Source organism: Chionomys nivalis, chromosome 3 (genome assembly GCF_950005125.1).
Source record: "Chionomys nivalis chromosome 3, mChiNiv1.1, whole genome shotgun sequence".
Classification (NCBI taxonomy): Eukaryota; Metazoa; Chordata; class Mammalia; order Rodentia; family Cricetidae; genus Chionomys; species Chionomys nivalis.
This window is the reverse complement of record NC_080088.1, coordinates 85,111,604-85,126,370: the sequence shown is the minus strand read 5'-3', so window position 1 is coordinate 85,126,370 and position 14,767 is coordinate 85,111,604. Positions and strand designations below refer to the sequence as shown.

Here is a 14,767-nt window from a genome sequence, read left to right as displayed (position 1 = left end):
GGCTATACTGTAAAGTCCTGTCCCTCTAATGCAAACTGCTTGACTCCGCACTTTGTTGATCATTATGGTAAATGTCCACTCATCAGCTGTACCACTCTGACAGAGGTGTGAAGAGTGGGGGGCTCATCGATGTGGTCTCGAGAACCCACATGTGCCAGATCTTTCAGATGTGTAATCCAGCAAATACCAGGAATTGTTCTCTTTGAGTGGCAGCCTGAACATTCGACAGACCTATGGATGCAATCTAAGGAACATTCTAGATAAACAGAAAGTATGCCAAGAACACCAGCAACAGGAGTGGCTTCCATCTTGGCGAGGGTTTAATGACACAAATGTCTCTTTAAGAGAAACATAAAATGGCAGGGCTTAGGAGATATCGAGAGTGTCTTCCATCAAAGTCATGGAAAAGGAAAATGGCCAAGTTAAGTTACTACTCTCGACTCTGGCCATGTGGTCCTGATCAGGCACCACTGAGTGATGGATAGGATGGATAATCTCCTTCACGCTCCAGCCCCAAAGGGAGCACACAGCCAGGATATAGAAGGTCCTGTTTTCCTCAGGGAGAAATCTAGGATTCCAAACCATATCCATGCCTATTATAAATGACGGAATACTTGTTTCTCTTCTTTCATAATTTCATCAAGATGAAAATGACTGTAGTAGCAAAACTTGACCCTAGTTTTTGATGAAGCAGTAGGTAGACAGATGGGAAAATTCCTAGGAACTCTACAGAAGACCCATTTGAAGTAGAGTTCTTCAGATGCAAATCTGCCTTCGACTACTGCTGTCTTCAGAAACCGCACCTCGGGCCCCAGCATGGAGGCCTCAGGTCTCGAGATAGACATGACTCACCCTGATGTGTTCAGATGGCTGTGTGAGAAGAAAAACTACCCAACCCATGAGCACCCACTGCTGCTGCTGCTCAAGGCCTCAAAGTGACAACTCTGGCAGGAGCCGGAGACGACAACCTGGAACAAAACTCCACAACAGATCCCCCCAGGAGGACCGGCCCAGAGCAGTACTTGGGGTCGTCATTTAGAGAAACCATTTCTGAACCATAGCTACTCCAGGAATAGTAAAAGTGAAACTGGGCTTTGTTTTAAAGGCCCACAAACGGGCACACCATGGTCCTCCAAAGTAAGCAGTGAGTTGAATTTCAAAGCTATACGATTCTGTATCTCAGTCTTCTGAACCACGCCCGTGTGAAAACTCTGTGGGTCAGTTCCCTACTGTCCACTTAAAACTCATATAAAGATAATTTTAGTGCAATCCTTCGACTTCTAGAAAAGACCGTTCCATGGCTGAACCCTTTCCCCAGGGTCCCTGAAGCACCAGCAGAATCCTCTTCTTCCCACAGGAGGCAGAGCGCGCAGAGACCGCCTGAGTGTGAACACGACTCTGGAAATACTTTGTGGGAAGGAGCGAGCGAGAGCATGCACTGCGATGTTTTATCTCTGTAGGAGCCAAAATTTCATGGCTGCATTTTCTGGAGCAGTCCATTTTATCAGCGATACACATTCAAATGCCATTTGTCCAGATCATATCCAAGGTGATGACCTCACATCCGTGTCATTTGCCAGGGGAGACTCCGTCCGGCTGTGATCCAGAGCAGGCTGCCTAGCTACCCTGACAGAGTGAAGGGTCTCTCTGACTATTCTTCCCTGTCCTTTATCCAGCTCTAGGCTTCTCTATCACTGTCTCTCCTGCTGTGGGGCACACACTACCCAGACACATATCCCCTCCTTCAGTCTGGCCTCATCCCATCTCCTCCCACTGCTGAGACCATTCAGGGCAAGACTACCCATTTTATCCCACAACTGCAGGGGCCAATTGCTTTGCGAAGCCTGCTGTGAGGTAATTCCTCTTTCTTCCCTTCCTCAGAGAACAGTGAAGTAGCTGGGTTAGGAGAGGGGCTGAATGACACTCTAGACACACAACCATTTGCTTATGCGAAAGGAAATTTTAACAAATGTAAGAAGTTATTTTCGCGGAAATTTTAGTGTGCCCGCCAACTTCGTTAAGTCAACAAAAGTAGTTAAAGATGATTCCTTGAATAAAAAATGACCTGAATGCTGTGTTCTAGCGGAAGGCCTGGTGGCTGGGCACAAGCTGTGGTGACGAAGGGGTGATAATGGGTGTTCCAGAGGCTCTGACCACCTCGGAGCTTAGGTGTGCCTGGGAAAGAGTGGGCACTAGACAGTGTCCAAACACTTGTTCACGCATAGTTCGCGTGCTGTTTTTGGCAGCAGATAGGAAAATCTCTCCACGCTTGAGACTTTTTCTCTAAACCCCTGGGGCTACCCAGCTGCCTTTCAAAAGCAGACCTATACAAGGCTCCTCACCTTTAGGCTGCTCACTAGAGGCGGCGTCTCCTGTGAGAGGCAAGGGATAGCCAGTTAGCGTGTAGTGAGAGGGTTAGAATTCACGAACCTCAGAGGTACCTCTGTACTACAGGAGACAAGCTTTGTGTGGTTCACCTCTGTGGGAGTGGTCAACAAAAATGGAAGACGCCCCGACTAGCTCAGAAGAGAATTAAAGTGATGGAAACAAAAAGTACATTAAAGTTTTGGCAACGGGAGAGTTCCAGTTGTTTAGTAGATCTCCACTTTGGCTTTGAGAAGGTACTGACTAAGGACAACTTCCAGAAAAAGATAACAAAGAAGGGGATAAATCCTTACATGGTGGCTCTTCCCCCACCCATCCCATGACAGATATCAGTAATTAGTTTTGGCACATTTTCCCACTAATTTGAGATTTATCCTCAGCATCAGTTTTAAACACAGAATTCCTTCCGTTCAGTGGGTGTCAGGCAATTCATTTATTCACAGAACAAATGACTCTGACTATGTGTCCGAACTTACAGACGGCACATGGCAGATATAAGCAGTCAAGACACTTCTGGGCCGTTACCCGCCCAGCATTTGTGTTAACCAGTGGTTTGCCATTCGAAGTAATGGCGTTTTGCTGGATCTCCTGTGTTATAGTTGAAATAGGAGTGATTGTGAATAATGAAACTGCTCTTCAGTGGTGGAAGGGAAATGGAGTGGACGGTATACATTGGAATTGCTGATCCCGTGAACTCATGAAATCTAGCGAATGGTATAGGAGTTAAATGGGAAATAGCTGGATATTGTTTTATCAGGAGCTAAGACGTGGTATTATTACTATTACTACTACCATTATTATTGTTATTAGTTTCAGTATCTGCTTGCGAGCTGGTCTATTCCAACCCCACAGAAGAAAGGACGTGCTGTAATGCTGATGGATGCTTTTTTTCCCTCCCCTTTCCTCAAAGAGACAGAGGAAGTCCAGGACCTACTGCAAAGCGCTTTCTGGCTCAAGTGTCAGAAGGAACAAATATACCATAGGATATGTTCCATAGAGCCAGAAAAAGAAAGCAAAAAACTTGGTATGCCCGGCCAGTAGGTGCTGTGTCTGCCTTCCCCTTGGCCTGTACAGCTCTTAGAAAGCTGTTCAATCTACACCTTTCCCATCCGCCCCACTTCCTGCTTGCCACTCTCTCTTCCCTCCGGGAGTAGAGGGTGGACTCGCCTGCAGTTCCCTGGCCACAGCTACTCAGTTTTAAGTGGGCTGTGTCCTCCCTGTCATGGCAAACTCTAGGCAGGCTAACCCTGGAAGAAGGAAACGGTAGGAACAGCATTGGAGGAGTAGGGACAGAAAAACGATTCTGTCCAAATCGAGCTGACAGTGGAGCACAGTGCGACTCGCTCCTGTGACCACAGCCACTTCAGTGGCTGAAGAGGAGGGTTACCATATTGAGGCCTGTCTGGGCTACCACTGTGAGTTCAAGGCCAGACAGGCAACTCAGGGAGGGCCTGTCCCCCCGAATACAAAAGGGCTGTGGGTATAGCTCAACCACAGCGTGCTTGGTTAGATGCAGAAGGTCCTGGGCTCAATCTCGGTGCAGAAAAGAAAATGCCAATGATGGTAGCTGGAAAGAGGTCAAGGGCAGTGTTGTACAGCTGATGACTGTCTCCTGAGACCAGTCCCAAGTCTGGGCGATTACACACTCTGCTCAGGAATCTAACACCAGAACCCTATTTATCCCACCAAGAGGTAGATCACAATGGGCATTTTATGTGCATTGGTGTTTTGTCTGCATGCATGTCTGCGTGAGAGTGTCAGATTCCCTGGGACTCGAGTTACAGACAGTTGTGAGCTGCCATGTGGGTGCTGGGAACTGAACCTGGGTCCTCTGAATGAGCTGCGGGGGCCTCCTAACCAGTGAGCATTTTATTGAAACTGATGGCTGTTTGTTTGCTTGTTGTTTGTTTTTTTGTTTGTTTTGTTTTTACAGCAGATTTCCTGACTGCTGCGCAAAGTGATTTCAGGCTGTGGTCTTTAGAGCTCAAAGAGCTTCTGGTTTCAGCAGACCTGAGCAACAAGGACAAAGAAAACAGTTTTCCTGGTCTTTCCCGGAGATCCATTTCTATCTCTGATGTCTCTGATGTCTGCTTTGGGAGAGTCTCACATTTCCTCCCTTTGAAGATTACTCCACTTGAACATAAGGCGGTACCGCAAGACTGACCGAAAGACCCGTTTCTACTGGTTGCCCCTCTCGCTAGAATCTGTCTACTCTTCTAGCACGAATACTCGCTCAATGCCAGTGAGCTAATATCCTGCGGCCAACTGCAGCAAATATGGAGTGTCTTAAGAGACAGCAGCAGCACTGCATGTATTAAATTACTATTTTTAATGATTTGTGGAACCGTAGTAACAGACAGCTGGGATCTGTGATGTGGGTGCTGGGAATTGAACCTGGGCCCTCTGCAAAAGCAGCAAGTGCCCTTATCAGCTGACTGTCTCTCTAGTCCCTTGATGATTAATTTAGTAGAGAAGGTTGTTCAAGCATACCCCCTGACCCTTTGTGTGTGCGTGCGTGCATGTGTGTGTGTATGTGTGTGCACACCCAGGGCGTTAAACTTGCCACTGACCTGTCTTTATCCCCAGCTCCCCCAAAACATTTTATCATTCTAACATCTAAGAGACTGTACTGTGTCAAAGGGCCCCCACCTTGCACCGGGCAGAGCAGCTCCACGATTAACACGTGGAACTCTGATCCCATCTCTCGGGCTAACTACACTCAGAGCCTGTTCTGGTGTGGGAGTCAACTAAAATAGACGGAGCGTCTCTTCCCACAGGGAACACTGAGCTCCCTGAGTCTTGGAAATTCTGGTTGAAACTGAGCACTAAGACTGCACCAAGATATAATTTACAGGATTCTGCATTTAGGCCTCCACGGCCTGTTCGTGTCACATCTGCAGGAAAAACCATGCTCTCACCCAGTCACGGTAGACCTCTTCGGACCCACTGTTACGCAAAAGCAAAGAGAACGCGGGAGGGCGCCATCTTACCACTGACAAATATGTAGATGGAGGATTCCATTTTCTTCTTCTTGGACACAGATTTGGGGAGGTATCTGCAGGTGTAGAGGCCCGTGTGGTTGGCCTGCGCCATGTCCAAGGTCAAGGTGCTGCAGAACTGTCTGTGGTTCCTCCCGCAGGTAGATCTAGTGACACTCAGCCGTTTCTCCTCCGTACTCACCGTTGCAGGCAGAGACCACGTGTGGGCCACCTCCCCTCTGCAGCCGGACAAAGCAAAGCACAGTCAAGGCTGAAGCCAGGCTCCGTGGCAGGTCTGTGGTGTTTGCTGTTCTCAGGGAGCCCTACTCTGAGGCCTCCTGGGTCCATCTGCTTCGCTAAGAACAGGCCACATATCCTGAGGGGCTTTGGGACTGTGATCAGAATAAAGATGTGACAATATTTGTAACAATCCTTCCCTTAGGGTGTATGAAGCTCTCCGTCCATCAGACAAAGTCTCTATATGACACTTAATGCAGGAGCCCCTAAGGCTCTGACCCTCTTCCTCTAAGAGGTGACCTCTCCATCAGGGAGTCAGTGGGTTTGATCTGGGAATGGCGAGATCACTAACTACCCCACCCACATGACGTGGGAAGAGCAAGATTACTATCCCCCCCACTCCCGCCCACGTGACCTGGGAATAGCGAGATTACTAACAGGACCTGGGACTGGCAAGAGCACTACCCCCGCCCCCCCAAGCGCCCTGGGAATGGTGAGATTACTACCCCGCCCATGTGACCTACCTGCACTTGAGAAAAAGAGTCTGGCCGGCTCTCATGACATGCTGGGCGCCTTTTAAACTCAGTTCAGGGCCTTTTAACTTCGACCCTGAACCATATCCTGTAAAACAAAAATTTGCAAATATCTTATTTGTAAATGGTTTATTACATCTTCTAAAAAGTTGCTTTTTAAAATTTTTTTTCTTTAATTTAGTCACAGATCCAAAACGACCCACTGGATGCAAGTTTTGTTTCCTGAAGACAGGGTCTCACCAAGTAGCTCAATCCGGCCTGGAATTCATGGCAAAACTCTTAGCTCAACCTCTCAAATGTTGGGCTTGAAAACCTGAGCCACCATGCCTGCTGTGGCTTCTGGGTGCCATCCATTCATTAGCTGAGCAATATTTGGGGCCAGCCATTGAGTCATTTTTCTTTCTAAACTTGTTTCCTCATTTGCAAAACTAATTTTAGACTCCAAGTCAGCTTTAGAAGCTACTTGGTCCGTCTTGCATAATCTGTGTCTTGCACAATCCTTCTAGAGTGGTCTGGCAAAATGGGTTATTCCCTCTTCACGGCACTGACAAGCCCACTTCAGTTCACTGTGCAGCAATAAAATACGGCATGGGAAAGAGGGTCAGGATCTGTGTATCTTTACACAATGGGGTAATGACATTCAGCCCGGGGACTATGTGAGCCTGGATGTCTCTGTCTCTCTGTCCCTCTCTGTGAACTGAACTGGAAATCTCCCATTTGGATGCTCCAAGTCACATGACTCTTAGAACTATGATCTATATAGGTTGAGCTTCTCTCAGCCCTCAGAATAGCATCTAATGGCCTAGACACTCCTCCTTTCTCTATCCTTCCTATTTCCCCCTTCCCCCTTCTTCCTCTTCCTGCTCTACCCCTCCCCCATTTTCCCCTTTCCCCTCCTTCTTCCTCTAATCCCCTTCTCCATTTCCCCCTTCTCTTTCTTCCTCTTCCTGAACACTGTAATAGCAGGTAAAAAGCAGGATTGGGGGCCAGGGATAGTGACCCCTAGGGAAGAACAGAGATAGGGAGAGAGGGAATCTTGGAGATAGACACATTTGTCACCAATCTTAGCAAGTATTTTTAGTTGAAAATGGGTCTTTCTCTGGGGTCCTAGTAGCTTAAGAACTCAGGACTCTTTAAAGCTCTATATTGCAAAGGTAGCTCCCTTTCCATCTTTCCAACTGTGTGGCCTTGGTTTGCTACCCCTTAGCATCCATGCTCTACCAACATGCAGGGGTACAGGGTCAAAACCACGTCATGAAAGAGGCCCACTCACTGTCCACCATGGGGCACATGCCCCAGCATAACTGCTGTCAGACAGCATTCTGTTGGGTATATAGTGTCAAAGGAAGATATTAGGTGGACCTTATATTTTCTAAAAGTTGCTGGTAGTAAAATTAATATTTTAGAAGGTATTTCAATTGACAAGAGTTACTGGTATCAAATTAGTAACAGATTAATTGGCAGAATATTAATGACGTTTAAAAAAAATAAAAACCACTGCTTCATATAGACCTAGTAATTCTGACACAAAAACCGTAGAAGTCAACCCACATGGGTGAGAACACATTTTGTACTTTATTCAGCGTTTTGGGTTTCCTGATGTGGTGACCCCAAGAACAGTAGATTTTCCTAAAGTCACAGCCAGCGGTTAGTAACAGCTACCCTCAAAAAAATTCCAGGCCATAATTGTTTCTGCTTTTTCTTGTGTCACGGAACTTTAGGGATTTAATTGAGCAATTGTCTCTGTGCCGGGAAAGACCCAGTACAGCTTCCTGCGGAAAATTCTGGCATTTCTTGCAACCATCTACAGTCTAGGTAGATTTGATAAGGTTTTCCTAGCAGGAGAGGCCGTGTGAAGAAACCTCCGTTTTCACAGTTTGAGGTTTCCCAGTTGTATAAACCTTTTTTTCAGGGGGTGACTTAGAATGGTAATGCCTCAACCCTTGCCAAGGGAGCCTGTAGCTCCAAGGCACATGCCCACCAGCTAGGAAGTGTCATTGAGGACATCCCCTAAGGGAAGAGCCCGCCAGTGTCTTCTCTGCACTTTGCACTGCCCTCTGACCTACACACCGCTGAATGAGAGATTGGAGACACTGGAGGGAAATGGGGTTACTCGAAAGTCAAGGGGAGAAATGCGAGGAATATAAGATTTCACTTCAAAGTTTGTCATCACAAATATCAATGGATTCTTCGTTTGGAATGAAGAAGCTAGATAACATAGCTATTTTGGAAGAGGAAAAAGAATTAGAGGGATGGGTCAGCGGTTGAGAGCACTGGGTGCTCTTGCAGAGGACCCAGGTTTGATTCTTAGCCCCTACATGGTAGCTCACAACCATCTAAATCTCCAGTTCCCAGAGATCTGGCTCCCTCTTTTGGCACCTGTGTGGTGCACAGATGTACTTGCAGACAAAACACCCATATACATAAAATAAAAAAATACTTTCAAAAAGATATTTAGAAAAGGAAAAATATATAAAGATACTGGTGCAGGAGAATTGTCTGTATTCTGTCAATCATGTATTTTAATAAAACGCTGATGGGCCAGGCAGGAAGTATAGGCGGGTCAACCAGACAGAAAATAGAAGTGGGGCGATGAGAACAGAAGAATGCTGGAAAGGAGGAAGGAAGCACATTCCTCCTACTCCTGCCCAGACTTCAAAGAAGCAGCATGTGATCTACCCCTCTGTGAAAGGTACTGAGCCACATGGCTAACATAGATCAGAATAATGGGTTAATGTAAGTGATAAGAGCTAATGAGTAACCTGAGCTAATGGGCCAATCAGTTTATAACCTAATGTAGACTCTGTGTGATTTTCTTTGGGGCTTGCCAGCTGTGGGGAACTGGGCAGGGCAGAAACCCCAATGATCCAGCCCTCATGCTATAGGATACTTTATTTCTGAGTTCAGTGAAAAGGAAGTTAGGCTCACATAAGGATTAGCAGGAACCAGATATAATGGTACCTGTCTGTAATCCCAGCATATGGGAGGCTGAAACAGAGGATTGTGAGTTCAAGTCCAGCGTGGGTCACACAATGAGACCCTGTCTCAAAAAAAATCAACAACTATAGCTTAACATTAGTAAGGAAAAAAATCATACTCCTAGAAAATATTATTAGTTCTTAAAACATTTCTTTGGCCGGGCGGTGGTGGCGCACGCCTTTAATCCCAGCACTCGGGAGGTAGAGGCAGGCGGATCTCTGTGAGTTTGAGGCCAGCCTGGTCTATAAGAGCTAGTTCCAGGACAGGCACCAAAAGCTACAGAGAAACCCTGTCTCGAAAAACCAAAAAAAATAAAATAAAATACATTTCTTTGAAGCGGTTGAATATCTGTGTCCAAGCAATAAAAGTCCAGGTCCCGACTTGTAAGCACCTGTTGCTCATCATACACTTGCTGCATCACTAGTGATACCCAGAGTAGACACAGCCTTGCTCAGGGGCTCTTAGTAGCACAGAGCTGGGCTGCCCATTTTGATAGCAAATCTACAAAATGTTCCATTTTCAAGGGTGGAGTACTCCGTGTTAATGATTCCCCATTGTAAAGCTTGGGTGGGAATCAAAGCTTTCCACTGTTTGCCACAGTAGCCTTATCATCTGGACTTAAAGAATAGTTTTTCCCCCTCATCATCAAAATCAACCACAGTATGAGAAACATAGAATTTTTTTGGTACCAGGAAGAGTATTGCTTAATATAATAGTGAAAAATCTCAACATGGCCTAAGACAATGGGCTTCATTGTCTATGCATTTATAAGGCAACCACTGGAGCGAGTAGCACGAAAACAAACACACAAACAAGCACAGCCTGTTGAGCTTGGCACAGTGACACATGCCTTTAATCGCAGAACTCAGGAGGCAGAGACAAGTGGATCTCTATGAGTTCAAGGCCAGCCTGGTCTATGTAGTAACACTTCCTCAAAAGAACATAAGCAGCCTGTGAATTTGTTTCTTATTAAACACTGGTAACTTTATGTTGATCTTTTGTGCACATGTTCATTATTTTTCCACTCTTTACCCCCCCATCCTATGTGCTGAAGGTCAAGGAGACACACCCTTCACCTTTGCCTTCAGTTCATTATGCAAAACAGAATGCATTCTTTAACTTCAGCAGGATGACAGAGTCAATTTCAAGCCACATATGGCTTTGTTGGGAAACCAAATACAGATCAAATGGAGTCACCTTCAAAAGTTCTTTAAGGCTGCAAGATAGATTTAAAAGAAAGAACTTCCACAGAGGTCTTTCAGGATGAAACAGCCTTGTTGAAGAAAATAGTTCACTTAGGAACCATTTAAGAAACTCTGAAGAGCTGGCGCTGTGGCTTAGCTGGTTAAAGTGCCTGTATAGTAAACAGGAGATCCTGGGTTCGAATCCCAGCAGTGCCTGACTTGCGTGGGACATGGTATATTATTGGGGAGGGGGAGAGAAATGGGAGGTGGAGGCGGGGAGGAGGCAGAATTTTTTTATAAAAAAATAAAAAAAAAGAAACTCTGAAGAGAAGATTTAGTGGATAAGAACACTAGCTGCTCTTGGAGAGGACCAGGATTTGGGGCTCAGCTCCCACACCAGATGGTTCAAGATCAACCGTGACTCCTGTTCCAGTGAATCTGGTGCCCTCTTCTTGCCTCCGAGGGCACCTGCACTCACATGGGGCACATACAAATACACAGACACATAAAAACAAATCTTTCAAGCAAGATTCTATGTAGACAGACTAAAAGCGTCTTCAGAAAACTGCCCGTTTTAGCTATTTAAATAAAAAGTGTCCTTGCTTGCTGAACATAGTATGAAATGAAGTCCTTCAGTTTCTCTTCCAAACATGGCAGCACAAGCCCTGATTGAACAGAAATCACAAGTATCCTCTTTAAGGAAGGTGTTTAGCTAATAAAATACCACACTTTGGTCCACATTGGAAAGCATACACCATAGTGGGGACATAGGCTTGGTAACGGCATATCCCACTTACTTTGTACACACTGTCTATGGTACACAGATTCTGTGATGTTCACACAATAAGGGCTTTGTCTAAAATGTATTTCGTAGGGTGTATCCTTGCCAGTAAGCCATGAACAACTGAGTATATCATGAGACATCCTTTTTATTTTGAGTCATCCACCACCTTCCTTCCTGGCTCTGCTCCTAGCTAGCCCAGTGTGGCCACAGCAATAATCCACTTAAACATCTGAGGCGAGACTCATTTGTACAACCTCTTCTAGCCTCTGACTTTTGTGACCTTTGACTCTGAGGTCACAGCTATCCATAATAAATTAGAACTCTCATGTTTAAGCTGGGCATGTCACCACCACCACTATCATCATCATCATCATCATCCTCCTCCTCCTCATCATCATCACCATCATCATCATCCCCATCGCATGCTAAAAATATGTATGCTTAATAAAATAGCAGATACCTCAATTTGGAAAATTGATAATAGATTTAAACAGACATTTTTCCAAAGAACATATGAGAAGATGAAGGATGTCATTAGTCAGCAAGGAAACAAAAGGCACAAATACAATGAGAAATTGCTTTACCAAAGAGCCAGGACGGTAGAAGTCAAGAAGAGGGCAATGCCCAGTGCCGTCACATAGGCAGGGTAGAAAAATTGGGAGCGGGGCCCTGATAGGCTTTTCCAACAGTACAGCACCCCGGGAAAGAGTAGCCACTTAAAAGTCCCAGTACAAAGCTAACCGTGGGTTTAGTGAATTTTCCAGCAATCATATCCCTAAATACCACCCAAAAGACCTGAAAACACATGACCACATACAAACTCAGACGTGGAGCACGTACTGCATTTGCAGAGGACCTAAGCTGTCTTCCATTACCCACATCAGTGGCTCCAAACCAACTGAAACTCCAGTTCCAGTTGATCTGATGCCTCTGATCTCCCGGTACTCATACACACACACACACACACACTCACACTCATACACACATGTACACTCAAACCCATTAACATACACATACATGCTCACACTCATACACACACATAATAGATAGAAATCGCTTAGAAAACTACTGTTTCATTTTATATTAAAATTCTTGATTTTTTCCAGGCACATGTCTTTACTCCCAGCACTCCACAGGAAGAATCAGGCCACTCTGTGAGTTCGAGGCCAACTTGTTTCACATAGTGAGGTGCAGACCAGCCACAGGTACATAGTAAGGCCCTATCTCATACAAAAGAGAAACAAAACAAAGAAATTAAGAACCTGACTTCTAATTTATTTGTTTTAAACTCAAAGCTTTGTGTATCGATTCATTTCAGATGTAAAACATCTGCTTTTCATTTACATACCATGTTCCCAATATAACATAATCCTATGTGATAAATGGCCTCTTTATCTAAATATAATTCAAATATCGCATTTCAAAAAATTGAACTGAAGACAATGAGCCATTTCCCAAGGTTATGTGAGGTCAATTAACCACAATTCATAATAAAAGAAGGTTCCCCCCCCCCTTCAAAATGGATCTTATTAAAAGCCCATATTCCACAGTCTGAACATGGAAGAGACTTTGTGACTGGCGGGGAGGCATGGGGGTGGTGTGGGATGTGGGGGGAACAATTGTAAGTTTCTAGAAACTAATGAAATTTGTATCTGAGAAGCTAATTCTTCCAGAGCTCTTGAATTTAAGAGAGTGAATTTCAGTCTTGGTCCCTGGTGTCTATCACAGTGTTTACAGGAGGAGCCCCTGTGAACGCGATGGCTCAAAAGGGCACCAATTCTAATCACTGTGCTGAGACAGCCTAGCGGGCCTCCCCGGGAAGATGGAGGAAGGCTGCAGGGCTCGCGGTTCACCTGCCAACACACTGACACAAGGCGAGATTCATATGGCAGAAGAATATATGGAGTCTCAGCTGGGAACACAGACTACATTGGAAAATGCTGAGCTTTGCCCTCCCAACAACTGTCCTTATTGATCTGTTTGGTTTGGGTGCCTGGTGCATGCTATGGACCGGCGCTCTCACTTACTGGGTCCCAGGCCCGATGTGTTTGAAATGCCTTTAAACTAAGAACAGAGCTCAAGAAAAGATGCTTATCTGAACGCACAGGCAGATGGACTGCTTGCTGCTGCTTCTCTCTGTTTAAACTGCTGGGCCAGGAGGTGGGTGAGAAATGGGAGAGGTTTTTTTTTTTTTTTTTTTTTTTATTACACTCTTCATTCATTCAGTTTTGAGGAAGGGAAAACCCCTCCCTAACTGGGATTCCCAAACTGAATTCTGTTTAGGACTAGCAGGAAGCTGAGACTCAATGCTGACGAATCCTCATGGAGATGAGGTGACTCATGATTTTCCCATGGACGCCGGCACCTCACGGAGCATCTTATACTCAGGACAGATGTGGTACTTACAGCTCTTCAGGGTCCACCAGGTGCCTGAAATGTCTACAAAGCTGCTGTTCAGAAAGCAAATATGTAATTTGTAAAAAGCTTTGAACCCCAGTGACTTGCTGTTCACCTTAAAGCCCTTCAGGATAGCCGCTTTATTTTCAAACTAAACCAGGGGAAAAAATTCACTAGTTGCTGGCGAGGTTTTGCTCTTTCTACGTAATCCACACATCATTAAACTCAAATAATGAACTCTGACATTTTTGTGCTGAACGAAACTTAAAGCAGCCAGATATTGCTTGCATCCTGAATCCAGGTGCCACAGATCGAGCCAAGAAGTTATCTAAGGAGTCCCGGGAGGCAGCTTGGTGGGTAAACACACTGGCTTGCACAAATCTGATCATCTGAAGTTGTTCCCTGGAGCTCTGGTGGGAGGAGAAATGAGTCCCAAATTATTAAAGGGAAAACCAGCTAAACAACTGTATATTTTAAAATGTTTACCAAAGAAAACCACTCCACCCACATCCCACCCTTCCTGCTGACACATAGTGGGGCCATGTCTGGAGAGTTGTCTCCTGGGCCTTTTTTATTTTACTGGACACTTGTTTCTCTGAGGGTCACAGGTTAACCTTAATCCATCATTAGCCCTGTCACCAGCTACCATCAGGAGCCTACCCTTCCAGTGACCTGGAGCCATGCACAGCTTCTTTTCATGTGACATCAGAATTAATCGGGTTGACGGGGGAAAATGCCACTTTGACCAAGTAGCTACCTTTTCCCCAGATGCTCTCCTCCCACGAACTGTTCTTTTATTGAAACCCCTCCATCGAGCCTACCAATGTGTCATTTCATCTTACCACTCCATGTCCTAGAAGGGTCACGATCTGGTTAGCAGGACATGAAATGTGGCTTGTATTTAGCAGAGAAACCCATCAGCCCCTCATCTGGTTATACAAAGGGACCGTGAACAGAGACAAACACCCCTAAAAAAGCATCAGGTATGTTTTCTGTTAGATTCATCTCGGTTTTCCTTGTCAATAGCAGGAAGTTTGGTTCGTCTGCTGCATCCCCCCCATTGGCTCACATTCTTTGCCAATGCCACTGCTCAGAGCTCCCTGGAGAAGCTGGGGCCCTGATGCCACGCCTTGCCAAGTGATACATGCTGAGCGATTATTTGAGTGAACAATCATACATTGTTTCGGGCAAGAACACATCCATTTTCCATAAAATGAACACCTTAAAGAACCACAGTAGCTGATGATGGCTCAGGGGTGCTGTTCAGCAAACAGACAATATACGTGAAAG

The 14,767-nt window shown here is 45.5% G+C and overlaps 1 protein-coding gene and 1 non-coding gene across 2 annotated transcripts in view; one reads left to right on the top strand and one right to left on the bottom strand.

Annotated features, from left to right (window-relative positions):
• The window catches only part of Flt1 (fms related receptor tyrosine kinase 1), a 161,090-nt gene that overhangs the window by 131,189 nt on the left and 15,134 nt on the right, over window positions 1-14,767 (bottom strand). The window contains exons 2-3 of the mRNA XM_057763971.1: window positions 6,125-6,221; window positions 5,376-5,602 (exon numbers count right to left, since the gene is read on the bottom strand). Of these exons, the coding sequence (XP_057619954.1) occupies window positions 5,376-5,602; window positions 6,125-6,221 (324 nt within the window). The remainder of the gene's footprint in view (window positions 1-5,375; window positions 5,603-6,124; window positions 6,222-14,767) is intronic.
• Trnat-agu (transfer RNA threonine (anticodon AGU)) lies at window positions 10,439-10,512 on the top strand. Its single transcript has one exon. It is a non-coding gene; the product is annotated as a tRNA-Thr (tRNA).